General features: G+C 41.6%; 1 protein-coding gene across 1 annotated transcript in view; it reads right to left on the reverse strand.

Annotated features, from left to right (window-relative positions):
- Positions 1-424: 424 nt before the first annotated feature.
- Positions 425-14,850, reverse strand: part of LOC136862906 (zinc finger protein rotund) — a 275,534-nt gene continuing 261,108 nt past the window's right edge. Inside the window, exon 4 of the mRNA XM_067139185.2 lies at positions 425-2,321. Coding sequence (XP_066995286.1) covers positions 975-2,321 — 1,347 coding nt within the window. The 3' untranslated portion in view covers positions 425-974. The remainder of the gene's footprint in view (positions 2,322-14,850) is intronic.

Consider the following 14,850-nt stretch of genomic DNA (forward strand, 5'->3'; position numbering starts at 1 on the left):
GTAAATAGTCCTACATCCTAAGTTTTCAAATTCATCTCAAACCAATCATGGAAACTCAGTGAAAAGATAGCTCAGTACATTGAGTAACATTTTTACACATGCGTGTATGCTACTCTCAAGATTTCTTTGGTAAGAAATACCTTGCAATAGTAGCTATATCTTATATTTCAGGATAACAGGATCTGACAGTTGAAATAAATTTGATAATAGAATATAACATTATTAAAATAACAAGTTGTACTACTGTAACTAAATATCTAACACAGAGCTTTGTTACATGGCATTCATAATACCAACTTTTATGCACACATGACTTTTTATTGTCAACGTCCAATCCCTTAACATTTAGAAGTATCAAAATAAGAGAGTATGACAGAATGAAGTAACATTTAAAATAAGATGGAGAGAGAAGAAAATACACTACGTAGGCCTTGCATTTGAAGTACTCTTGCTCGTGCAGTCCAACTTGCTCCAGCTGCATCTCATGTTATTGCTGTAGTGTTAATCTGTAATAATGATAGGTCATCACGGAAAAACTGTCATGGTAACAGCTGTCATTAGAGTATGATGAGTCTACAATGTTGTAGTTCTGTCAAATTTCCTTTATTTGTATAAACAACAGTATTGTTTTCACTTTATCTTCACTCACTCTTTGGTTTATCCTTTTAATTCCAAAATAAGCCAACACGTGTTTCTTTAGCATCATTTCTGAGCTGCAGTAAAATGAACAGGAATTTTCATTTATTAAAAGTCTTAAAAGTATTTCACAAATTGAGCATGTGTTCTTTCCCACTGTTGCAGCAATTACAAAGTTCAAATGTTCCAACTTTTGCAGGAAACAGCACTGTATTCCAATACCTTTCAACTAATTAATAAATCCTAATTTGAAGTCTTTACTGAGACCAACAATAGTTATAATTATCATTATAACAATAATTATAATAATCACTTCCATCGACACTGGGGGCGTAACATTATTGTCCTTTCTCTTTGAGACCTAAAAGATGTTCACTTGCCATTAATGAAGAAGATGTCGGTTGATGAGCATAGTTTCTTATTTGATGTAATGAAATCAACTGATTTGGAAAACTATTTGAAGAACTGGTCTTTGGCATTTCCATAGTTCCTCCTCCAAGACCAGATATCTGTCCTGATGATGAAGTAACGACTTTGGATGTAGGGAACGAAATAGCATCATATGGGATATATGATGGTCGTGATGAAGTAGACGACATTCCGAGTTGATGATGATTTAGATGATTTAAGTGATGATGTGCCTGTGCTAAACCTCCCATTGATTGAATTGGCGTAAAAGCCGAAGTGGAGGACGGTGTTGTTGAAGTCTTTATCGTCGAAGAATTAATCAGATTTGCTGCTGCCACAATACTGGAATCTGCATAAACAGAGGATGGCGAAGATGACACTATCACTTGTTGGGATGTAGGAGTTGGAGGAGGTGCTGGAGGAGCGGAGGTGTGTTGCTGGTGAAGTCCACCCTGCTGCTGACCCCGTATTACCACCAGGTCCTCACCACTGTCCCCAGCTGAGCCTGTGCCACCATTAATCTGGCGATTATGGTGTTCTAGCAAGCTCCGATGGTGAGATACAGCTAGATGGTGCTCTCCAAGTCCTTGGTTCCCACTCTGCTGAAGACATACTTCATGCTGATTCATGGCCTCCACAAGAGAATTAGCCGTGTCTGGAGAAACCTTAGGCCAGTACGGATGTGGATCACCAGGGTTCCCTGCAAGACTGTTAGGATTATTTGCCCCTAGGACAACATTGCGATTATTAAGACCAATGCCAGTAATTGGAGGCCGTTTATCTGTCCGTTCAGCATGTTTCTGCATATGTTTACTTAGGTAAGTTTCTTGTGTGTAAGATTTCCCACAGTACTGGCAGATGTGCGTTTTAAGATGTTTTGATTCTTTGTGCTTAGGAATGTGCTCTAATAATGAAGGTTCATCGGAAAAGCACTTATAACAGGAATTACACTTGTACGGTTTATCAGTCTGATGGCATCTCGAGTGACTCTGTAAGTTACTAAGTTGAGAGAAAGCTTTGTTGCATCCAGGATGACGACACTTATAAGGCTTGTCCCCTGTGTGGGTTCGGATGTGCTGCTGCAGGTGTGACAGCTGTGTGAACTTGCGCTGGCAGATCTCACAACGATACGGCTTGATGCCCAGATGAATGCGGGTGTGCTGGGACAGATATGAGCTATTTGCAAAGGCCTTACTGCACTGCGAACATTTGTAGGGCTTTGCTTCACGCATATGAATCTGAGTATGGAGCTGCAGATCAGCTTTGGACCCAAATATCTGAAAGAAATCAGAAAAGAAAAATTACTGAAAGTTCTATAAAACCAACACATACTGAAAAGTTTCAATGCTCCTAATTTTCAAAACATAAAGAGTTTGATAAATAGACAATTAACACCAACATTAATATGCAATGTACACTGCTGTGTAAAACTCAAGGATGAGATAGATAATGCAACATAACATATCAACTACTCGGTGGAAATGAATGAAAGTGCGTTAACATGTTGCCAGTGGTCTCCCACACGAGCATAGAAACTTGGTGTGAGGTCAGCATGACTACAGCGCCAAATGGGGCTGGCACCACAAAACAAGGCAGTTGAAGGAACGGGACAAGACAGTGTGAGTCAATCAGGGAGCTGATATGGTACACTGTGGTGGTGTTATTCATTACAATATGGCCCGGAGACAACATTAGGATGACTTCATACAGGGATGAATAATCGGGAAACTGGAAGGAGGAAGTGTGACGAGTGTAGCCCAGGAGTTGGGTATTGCACACAGCATTGTTTCACATGCATGGAGAGCATTCCGAACCACAGGCACTGCTGCCTGAAGGAGAGGAGCGGGTCGATCACAGTAAACTACAGCAGCAGATAATTGCTACATTGCACAACAAGCAAGAAGAGACTCACGTCAAAAAAGTGGGTGCAATTGTAAACACATTTAACAGGACTGCAAGGCGCACAATCTCATACTCCACAGTGACACGGCGACAGCATGGGGATGGTCTGATTGCCCGACGACCATTACGTTGTGTTCCGTTGACACCCGCACATCAGCGGCACCATTTGCGATGGGTGCATCAAGTCTGGAGCGACAAAGAGTGGGGTCGTGTGCTCTTCTCAGATGAGAGCAGATTCAGTCTGAGTAGTGATTCTAAATATAACCTCATCTGGAGAGAGGTGGCAACATGTAATTCACCCAGGAACATTGTCGAACATGATCATTTTGGTAGTCCAAGTTTTATGGTGTGGGGAGGCATAATGTTGCATGGGCGTACCTACCTCCAAATCTTTGAATGGGGTACACTTACCAGTCAACGTTATTGTGACAGTGTAGTCCTTCCCCATGTGCGTATTTTCAGGGGTGCATTCGGCCCTGACTTCATTTTTATGGATGACACTGCACGACCGCATCAAACAGCGCAGGTGGAGGAGGTCTTGGAATGAGAGGATATTCAAAGAATGGACTGGCCTGCTCGTTCCCCCAACTTAAATCCCATCGAGTACTTGTGGGACATGTTGGGCAGACGTATTGCAGCACGTCCACATGCACCAACGACCAACCAGCAATTGTCAACCGCGGTGGTGGAGGAATGGGACACCCTACCACAAGAACTCCTTACCAATCTTATGCCAGCATGGGAACACATTGCAGTGCGTGCATCGCTGTCCGTGGTGATCACACACTCTTAAGAAGCATGTCCCATCTTTTGTGATGTCCAGGGGAACATAATGAGTCACGGTGACTTACGCGTTATTTATTGTCTCTGTATAAAAGTGTCATTTCTGTTTGTCTCATCGCTTATTCCTTTCAGTTGTCTACCGTACCATACTGTAGCAGATTTTCCTATGTATGGTTCAAGTTTCATTGAGCGCATATTTGGCAGTGACACAACATGCCAAAGTTTCTTTTGTCCTTAAGTTTTGCATTCGATTTCCAAAATGACTTATTAGAGTAGATGAGTTTAATTAATGTAGGTAGTTTATGAATTTCAGCCAATGAAATTCCATATTAAGAAATGTATATCAGAAACAGTACTTAACACTCAGACACAGCTTATGATCATGATATGAAAATGAAACATATCCAAAAAATATTTTTTCAGCAATCATATTAATATCAGGGCCTATTCAAAGCCTAACATGAGTTATGCATTCCAATTGAGCTTTTTCTAATCTTACAATTTCGAATAAAGGTTAGCATGCACGTAAAAATACATTATAAAACAAAGCTTGCTCTAAATTTATGTCTGGATTATCAAGTATAAATTTACAATCGGTCGGTCGGTGTATGTATGTATGTATGTATGTATGTATGTATGTATGTATGTATGTACGTACGTATGTATGTATGTACGTACGTACGTATGTATGTATGTATGTATGTATGTATGTATGTATGTATGTATGTATGTATGTATGTATGTATGTATGTATGTATGTATGTATGTATGTATGTTCCTTTGTTTGAATTTGTTGGTTGAGATATATGATGGGATGAGAGAGCACTGTATCATGTCTGCAACAGCTTCCATTGATTCATGCAGTAAATGAATCAATCAATCAATCAATACTGATCTGCATTTAGGGCAGTCGCCCAGGTGGCAGATTCCCTATCTGTTGCTTTCCTAGCCTTTTCCGAAATGATTTCAAAGAAATTGGAAATTTATTGAACATCTCCCTTGGTAAGTTATTCCAATCCCTAACTCCCCTTCCTATAAATGAATATTTGCCCCAGTTTGTCCTCTTGAATTCCAACTTTATCTTCATATTGTGATCTTTCCTACTTTTATAAACGCCTTTCAAACTTATTCGTCTACTAATGTCATTCCATGCCATCTCTCCGCTGACAGCTCAGAACATACCACTCAGTCGAGCAGCTCTTCTTCTTTCTCTCAATTCTTCCCAACCCAAACATTGCAACATTTTTGTAACGCTACTCTTTTGTCGGAAATCACTCAGAACAAATCGAGCTGCTTTTCTTTGGATTTTTTCCAGTTCTTGAATCAGGTAATCCTGGGGAGGGTCCCATACACTGGAACCATACTCTAGTTGGGGTCTTACCAGAGACTTATATGCCCTCTCCTTTACATCCTTACTACAACCCCTAAACACCCTCATAACCATGTGCAGAGATCGGTACCCTTTATTTACAATCCCATTTATGTGATTACCCCAATGAAGATCTTTCCTTATATTAACACCTAGATACTTACAATGATCCCCAAAAGGAACCTTCACCCCATCAACGCAGTAATTAAAACTGAGAGGACTTTTCCTATTTGTGAAACTCACAACCTGACGTTTAACTCCGTTTATCAACATACCATTGCCTGCTGTCCATCTCACAACATTTTCGAGATCACGTTGCAGTTGCTCACAATCTTGTAACTTATTTATCATTCTATAGAGAATAACATCATCCGCAAAAAGCCTTACCTCCGATTCCACTCCTTTACTCATATCATTTATATATATAAGAAAACATAAAGGTCCGATAACACTGCCCTGAGGAACTCCCCTCTCAACTATTACAGGGTCAGACAAAACTCTAACTCTCTGAGATCTATTTTCTAGAAATATAGCAACCCATTCAGTCACTCTTTTGTCTAGTCCAATTGCACTCATTTTTGCCAGTAGTCTCCCATGATCCACCCTATCAAATGCTTTAGACAGGTCAATCGCGATACAGTCCAATTGACCTCCAGAATCCAAGATATCTGCTATATCTTGCTGGAATCCTACAAGTTGAGCTTCAGTGGAATAATCTTTCCTAAAACCGAATTGCCTTCTATCGAACCAGTTATTAATTTCACAAACATGTCTAATATAGGACCTAATCAGAAAGAATGCCTTCCCAAAGCTTACATACAATGCATGTCAAACTTACTGGCCTGTAATTTTCAGCTTTATGTCTATCACCCTCTCCTTTATACACAGGGGCTACTATAGCAACTCTTTAAAACAAAGAAATAAAGCACATAAAAACTAAACTGCAATTATATATTTGACTATAAATTACAAGAATTACCCTTGTGATATTGAGTCTTTTTATGTTTGACAGATTAAAGCATGAGAACTGAACTACTACAATTACTACTACTACTACTACTACTACTAAATGTTTTCATTCCTCCCCTGAAGGGGGAGGCGGGCCTCCTAGACGGTGACGCCGTCTCTTAGGCCAGGAGATTTGTATCCGAGAAAGTAGGAGGGTTTACGGGCGTGGCCTGTACTAGGCATTCGCCTTAGTACAGGAGAATGGAAAACCACGGAAAACCATTTTCAGAACAATCGAAGGTGGGGACCAGCCCCTCTCCGTCTCCCGAATAGAGACGTAGAGCCACGGTAAAGCCGCGGCCACCCATCCTCTGCTCGGTTGGTCGGTCGGAGTACAGAGATGTCGGACCACGGACCAGCCGTGGCCACTTGTAGACCGAGACCTACTCTTCGACGAAAATTGAAGCATGAACATTTATAATAGGGTAAGTTACAACTAACACATTGCGATGTGTTATCACGTCGATCTTTAGTGGTCTTAAGAAGCGCTAGAGTACTGGAATTCGTGACCGGGCAAGAAGGCCGTGCGGGTAGAGGCGCGCGGCTGTGAGCTTGCATCCAGGAGATAGTGGGTTCGAATCCCACTGTCGGCAGCTCTGAAGATGCTTTTCCGTAGTTTCCCATTTTCACACCAGGCACATGCTGGGGCTGTACCTTAATTAAGCCACTAAATCCTGGCGCTTTCTTACCCCATCGTCGCCATAAGACCTATCTGTGTCGGTGCGATGTAAAGCCCCTAGCAAAAAAAAAGTACTGGAATTCTGCCCTAAAAGAGTTTCTTAAACGAGCCAGTAAATCTACCGACACAGATCTCTAGCATTAAGAAGCACACGTGAATGTCGACCAACTGCGCTAGGATTCGATCTCACAATTGTGAGCAAGGCAGTCGAGCACCTATCCAATACAGCAACGTAGCCATTCAACTACTATGAAGTTTAGGCTTACTACCACAACAACTGATCTTGGTCGAAGTTATTATTTTTATAATATTATTACTACTATTATATTACTGGTTTTACCTCCTTCTAATTAACGTTCATTGATAGGGATTCTGCCACCTGGGCAACAGCCCTAAATGTAGATCAATGGTGACTGATGATTGATGAACTTAAGTCGCAACAAGTGACTCCGCCGAGGTGCCGAAATGTTGTCTCACATGAGTTATTTTATGTGCCAGTAAATCAGCTGACCATAGGCTTCCTTATCTGAGCACTTTTATTACCACCGGACTGAGCCGGGATCACCTCCCCCCCCCCCCCCCAACTTGAGCTCTGAAAACTGGCGCCCTACCCTATGAACCACTAAGCCTGATATTATTGTTATTATTATTACTGAATGAAAATCCACAGCCTGTCCGAGTCAGGAATGGAATGAATGAAGCCCTCATCTAGCGGCGAGGATAGGAATTGTGCCGGCTGCCGAAGCCTGTCGCACTCCTCTGGGGTAATGATTAATCAATGACAGATGAAATGAAATGATATTGGGGAGTGTTGCTGGAATGAATTATGACAAGGAAAGCTGGAGTACTCGGAGAAAATCCTGTACCGCCTCAGCTTTGTCCAGCACAAAGCTCACATGGAGTGACCGGTATTTGAACCACAGAACCAGAGGTGAGGGGCCGGCGCGCTGCCGCCTGAGCCACGGAGGATTATTATTATTATTATTATTATTATTATTATTATTATTATTATAAGTCGACCGGAATAAGCCAGGAGATCGTTTTGACACTTTTGAGTTAATTTTGCAGCTGCACCCTAGAACAAGGATTGAGAAATCAAACTGCGCAGAATCCAGGCCAAGAGAATCTCAATTAACAGCCTATGCTCAGAATCAGCCAGAACTCTCTGGAGTTCTCAACGCCCAATAATGTTTACTTTCTCCAGGTTCCACCAAAAACAACAATTCTCTTTTAATTTTACATGAGTATTTATTATCCGTCAATAGTATTTTTACTACATTTCAAGCACCGCTTAATCTCTGCGAGATTGAATTGAATTTATTGATGGTTTACAGGCCACTGAGATTGAAAATCAAACCAAACCCCATGGCACAACAGCCCCGAAGGGTAATGGCCTACTAAGCGACCGCTGCTCAGCCCGAAGGCCTGCAGATTACGAGGTGTCGTGTGGTCACCACGACGGATCCTCCCGGCCCTTACTCTTGGCTTTCTAGGCCGGGGTCGCTATCTCACCGTCAGATAACTCCTCAAATGTAATCACGCAGGCTGAGTGGACCTCGAACCAGCCCTCAGATGCAGGAAAAAAATCCCTGACCTGGCCAGAAATCGAAGCGGGGGCCTCCGGGTAAGAGGCAGGCACGCTACCCTTATATCGCGGGGTCTGCCTACTGAGGTTGAGAAGCCACTTTAATGTAGTGTCTCCATATAATAAGATACAGGTTTAAGAACACACTAACTAAATAGTTATAATATTAAATTACACATTAAAATATTTTTAAATTAGGATTGTGTTTGTGTAAATACTAAATCGAGTAAAATTAAATTACTTTGAAACTAAAAGTTATGAATACCGAGCTAGATAGCTGCAGCGCTTAAGTGCGGCCAGTATTCAGGAGACAGTGGGTTCGAACCCCACTGTCGGCAGCCCTGAAGATGGGTTTCCGTGTTTTCCAATGTTTGCACCAGGCAAATGCTGGGGCTGTGCCTTAATTAAGGCCACGGCCGCTTCCTTCCCAATCCTAGCCCTTTTCCATCTTAACGTCGCCATACGACTTATGTCGGTGCGACGTACATCAACGTGTAAAAAAGAGTTATGAATTATTTTGGACTACAAGAATCTAAAGAATTAGCAGTGATAAAAGCAACTGTATAAGAAATTACAGCTTTCTGATTCATAAACACAAGGTTGTGTGTTCTCAGCCACTTGCATACTCCTCCAGGAAGAAATATGTTAAGGACCAATTTAGTCGAGTACGGTACATTTAGTAGTATGTATGAAACGGTGCAGATTAAAGGAATTAAGATACGTGATGCCGTACAAATTTGTTAAATTTGGTGGTACGATGGATGGGAATTTGAAGAGTAGTCTTTGAAAACCTATTCTCTCCCGTGTACTGATTCCATAGCTTTAAATTATTATAAGGGGAGAACGGAGTCTTCGTTTCCAGAATTTTATGCGTAGTAACACCTACTGAGATCTCGCCACGTTCATGAAGTTTCAACCACTGCAGCCGTAGATGTGTTCATCACGTCTGGCATTTGTAGCGTACCGAACACATCCGTTTTGCACACTCTGTAGTCCGATGTTCAAGGTTTCAGACTAATCGTTAGATACGATATTCAGGAAACCGATCCCCATCTGAGTACATAACTAACAATACGAGGCTGTGTTGCAAGCTGTGTTTAGGTGATCAACGCTATCACTGTCAGCATCTTCTGTAAGATACAGTACTTGATTCTCTTCGAGAATGCAAATGAAAGTACAGTATAAGTAAGAGCCAAAATCCTTCTGTCTAAAGGACCTTCGAAAACTGTTTAATAAAGAAGAACTGTCCTTTAACTGGAATTTCTCCTTTAGAAGTCATAATCTTGAAGTATTACTCCACACCAAGTTGACAAAGATCTGAAATGTTCGTATTCTACTGGTGATATGGGCAGTTTGTAAGGGACTATTCTAGCATCTTGTATGCACAGGCTACCTGAAAATAACAAGAGAAATTCCAGGTACCCTGCTAAGGGCCTGTAGATGGGAATTCCCGGTGTGTGCAAGTACACAGAGAGTGGAGAATTCAAACATTTGTAAATAACCACATTCTTTCAAAAGTTATTTGCAAAGAGTTATTCTGTCTCACTGAAGTCTTGCAGGAGAATGTTTCATATTTGTAATCTCTTTACTATACAGTACCGTATCAGATTGTAATGTACTATGTGAAAAAGGAAATATCTGGCGATGCTATTTAGAGCCTAGAGGAAACTGGAAACATACAGTATTCGGTATTCATAAACGCGAATATACAACTATTATGCACTATAAATAATTGATAGTACACTTTTTGAAACAAAAAGTAATCGGCTGAAAATATAAGTCCCCGAGTACCAGCAAGACTGAAAGGAAGGAGCACATTATCATAGAGACTTCTTGGTTAGTTAATACACGGAAGTTTATCTAAACTTCTCCAGTAAAAGAGGTGCACATATTGCATATGATGCCCGTGCACAGTCCAGCACGAAGAAAAATGTCATTACAGTATTTTCCATTTCGGAAATTCTGACTAACAAGAGGTCGAGTATGAATCTATCGTTGAACACTTAAAATAGTTTGTGGTTAATAATAATGACGTACGGCTTTTAGTGCCGGGATGTGTCCGAGAACTTTGGTCCGCCAGGTGCTGGTCTTTTAAGTTGACGCCCGTAAGCGACCTGCGCGTCGTGATGAGGATGAAATGATGTACCGAGACATACACCCAGTCCCCGTGCCAGGGGAATTAACTAATTATGGTGCAATTTCCCGACCCTGCCGGAAATCGAACCCGGGACCCCTGTGATCAGAGGCCAGCGCGCTAGCCATGGAGGTGGACACAGTCTGAGGTAATATGTAACCAGTAAAATTTAAAGTATGAAAAATATGTTCATTAATGAAGTGTGGGTGTAGACTATGTTAGTACGGTATCATTTTCTTAGTATGACTTTCATAAATTGTACAAGCGCCTCCGTGGCTCAGGCGGCAGCGCGCCGGCCTCTCACCGCTAGGTTACGTGGTTCAAATCCCGGTCACTCCATGTGAGATTTGTGCTGGACAAAGCGGAGGCGGGACAGGTTTTTCTCCGGGTACTCCGGTTTTCCCTGTTATATTTCATTCCAGCAACACTCTGCAGTATCTTTTCATTCCATCTGACATTCATTAATCATTGCCCCAGAGGAGTGTGACAGGCTTCAGCAGCCGGCACAATTCCTACCCTCGCCGCTAGATTCCATTCCTGACCCGGTCGAATGACGAAACAGGCTGTGGATTTTCATTTTTCATAAATTGTACACATTACTTACGATTTATTTCAATTAAAATATGCCTTAATGTTTCTGTCCTAAGCATCACATATCATATGAATCCCCAAGACATTTCCTGCCTCAACAACTGTCAGCAGCAATACTTGCCTAAAACGGATGTAGATGATAGTGTAATCCACCACAGATATCCTCCTAAGAAATGTACCATACGAGGTTATATCCAGAGGCGTGATAGCCATCTGACATTGTTGCTGGCTTCTCATCGAGGTGGCCGCGATTCGAATCCCGGCCAATGCATGTAGGACGTTCCTGTGGTTCCGATTCCACGTAAAGCTCAATGTCCCATGCCTATGATCACGATATCAACAGTCATGTAGAGCTACAAGCTTAGCTTTCAGCTTTCAAATACTGTATATGTTATGTTATTTCCACTATTAAGGCATACACAATCAGTAAAGCTGATTTCTCGAACTAAAGCCATAGAAAAAGATCATCGGCCTGTCTGTGTTGAAAACTGTAACCTACTGGAATTATGAACTTTTACAAGATCTTCAAAAACTAACATATTGTTAATACCCATCATACAGCGGCAGTTTGGGTCACCTGGCTGTAAGTAAGGATGCACTGAGTCTCAAATATTCTCAAATAGACCAAATTACTAATAGCTACTAAGGAAATTAGGGACAAGGGAAGATTTTCGGAATATGAGCAAATCAATTACTTAATCTTATTGGCTGCAGATCATTTGGGAGAAAACAGATCACCTTCTACAAAGTGATCCAAATTTATTATCGAAATGTGCTGAATTACGAAGCCAGGAAATATAATGACAAGGTGTTGCTTTACTGCTTTATATTTCTCAAGGAATCTACAATGGTATATTACGCACGTATATACAAACGAATATAAAAACTTCGAGAAATACCACATGCGTCATTGTTCACATCCCGCACAATCAGCCTATCTATTGAAATACTGAATTTCTAACCCCACTGTCGGCAGGCCTGAAGATGGTTTTCCACGGTTTCCCATTTTCACACCAGGCAAATGCTAAGGCTGTATATTAATTAAGACCACGGTTGCTTCCTTCCCACTCCTAACCTCTCCTATCCCATCGTCGCCATGAGACCTATCTGCGTCGGTGCGACGTAAAGCCAATTGTACAGAAATATTAAATTATAGCATTTTAAACATGGTGCGATGTTTAATGAAGGTCTTACTCCACTTTCATGGTCAAGTGATAGAAACCCTGATAGTTAATAAAGTACTGGGTCGACACTAGTATGTTAACACTCAGTATGCCTCTAAGTGATACCGGGCGAGTTGGCCGTGCGGTTAGGGGCACGCAGCTGTGAGCTCGCATCCGGGAGATAATGGGTTCGAGCCCCACTGTCGTCAGCCCTGAAGATGGTTTTGCGTGGTTTCCCATTTTCACACCAGGCAAATGCTGAGGCTGTTCCCATTCCTAGGCCTTTCCTGTCCCATCGTTGCCATAAGACCTATCTGTGTCGGTGCGACGTAAAAGCAAATAGTAAACAAACCTCTATGTGTTAGGCAATTAACCTCTCCTTCATGTGCAGTGTCAGTATTCGCTCAAAACATTATTTTCCATACACTTCATATAAATATGCCAGAGATAAGGCAAATTCCTTTTAAATGAATGTTATGACCGGTCATAGTCGGATTTCGAGTCACGAATCCGTTCGTACAGGAGCCCTACCAGCTGTACAACACAACAATGGGTACCTAAAGTAGGTAAGGTAGGCATTACCGGATTCCACGTAAGAGATTGCCAATGTACTAATGTGATTGGAACAATTCTAATTTAGGTCATATTAATAAAGTAATTACTGATGATGATATCGCCAGAAAACTATAGGTTATTTGGTCTACTTTGCTATACAGTCACCTATAGGTCTAGTGTACAGTATGCTGACCTTTAATTTAAAGCCAGATCACTTTAGTGGATGATTTGTAACGACTGGAAAATATGAGTCACAATGATTAAAGTACAACACATATGTAATGAAATTAACACACATAACGATTACCATTTCTCGGACTATTTTTGACAGAACAATAATTGTGTAAACACTGACATTATAATAATTTCGTGTGGCTATTTTTAGCCGAGTGCAGCCCTTGTAAGGCAGACCTTCCGATGAGGGTGGGCGGCATCTGCCATGTGTAGGTAACTGCGTGTTATTGTGGTGGAGGATAGTGTTATGTGTAGTGTGTGAGTTGCAGGGATGTTGGGGACAGCACAAACACCCAGCCCCCGGGTCACTGGAATTAACTAACGAACGTTAAAATCCCCGACTCGACTGGGAATCGAACCCGGGACCCTCTGAACTGAAGGCCAGTACGCTGACCATTCAGCCAACGAGTCGGACTTACCACTGACATTGAAAAACGCAAACAAATCTACCTCCAGACTCAAGTACGTATCCTACGGTGAAGGCCATTATAAAGCCAACGCTTTGCCTTTCAGCTGACCAGGGTTCCAAGAATTAACACTGTTCCCTGTTAGACACAAGTGTTTGGAAAGTAAGGAGTCAGATTAGATCAACTAAAAGAAGACAGCACGTCAAATAAATTCTCAAATTCACTGTCAACTAAAATGTGATACATGAAAGCCTCTAGAACACACAAAAGTAAAGCAGTGATCTACGTGAGTGGTAATAAAAGAAACAAGCAATGGGGAATGCAACATGGTTATCGACAACAGCAAAATATATCATAAGCTCCTGTAACACAAGAGCTGTAATATCAAGAGGAATAGAAACTAGCTTCGCGAGAGACTGGAGGAAAGAATAAAGTGGTTGGAATTTCTGCCGAAGGTATTGAAGGATCTACGAATCCGTAATGTTTTCACTAGCTTCGTCCTAGAGTGAGAGAAATTATGTACACAAATTTCATGGTAATGGGTGGAGTAGCGACAATTCCCCAGTCCACTGCCAGAGGCTCCTTTTATTTTGATGCTGAGAGTAAAACAGAATTCTCCATAAGTTTGAGCATTCTTCATTTATAACAAACAACAGGCGTGTGCTGATGCAAGATCACAGACAATACTTGTAGCGTTGATAAATAGTTTGATGAAAATATTTTGCTCTTCGGTTTTGTATGTGTACATAATTTCCGGGAACATTATATTTTTAACTAATGATTAGGAGTAGAACATTTACAATATTGTGTAATATGTATTACAGTGTAGTTTATAATGCAGTTTGGTACAGCAGCAGGCTTTATAGTCTGAGTCCCCCCCATACAAGAGAGTGGTATGTTCCGAGCTGTCAGCGGAGAGATGGCGTGGAATGACATTAGTAGACGAATAGGTTTGAATGGCGTCTATAAAAGTAGGAAAGATCACAATATGAAGATAAAGTTGGAATTCAAGGACAAACTGGGGCAAATATTCATTTATAGGAAGGGGAGTTAGGGATTGGAATAACTTACCAAGGGAGATGTTCAATAAATTTCCAATTTCTTTGAAATCATTTCGGAAAAGGCTAGGAAAGCAACAGATAGGGAATCTGCCACCTGGGCGACTGCCCTAAATGCAGATCAGTATTGATTGATATTGATTGTCATGTCATCATCTGTTTACCCTCCAGGTTCGGCTTTTCCCTCGGACTCAGCGAGGGATCCCACCTCTACCGCCTCAAGGGCAGTGTCCTGGAGCTTCAGACTCTTGCTCGGGGGATACAACTGGGGAGTATGACCAGTACCTCGCCCAGGCGGCCTCACCTGCTGCTATGGCCTTGTAGGGGGATGGGAAGAT

The sequence above is a fragment of the Anabrus simplex genome, chromosome 2 (assembly GCF_040414725.1).
Source record: "Anabrus simplex isolate iqAnaSimp1 chromosome 2, ASM4041472v1, whole genome shotgun sequence".
Classification (NCBI taxonomy): domain Eukaryota; kingdom Metazoa; phylum Arthropoda; class Insecta; order Orthoptera; family Tettigoniidae; genus Anabrus; species Anabrus simplex.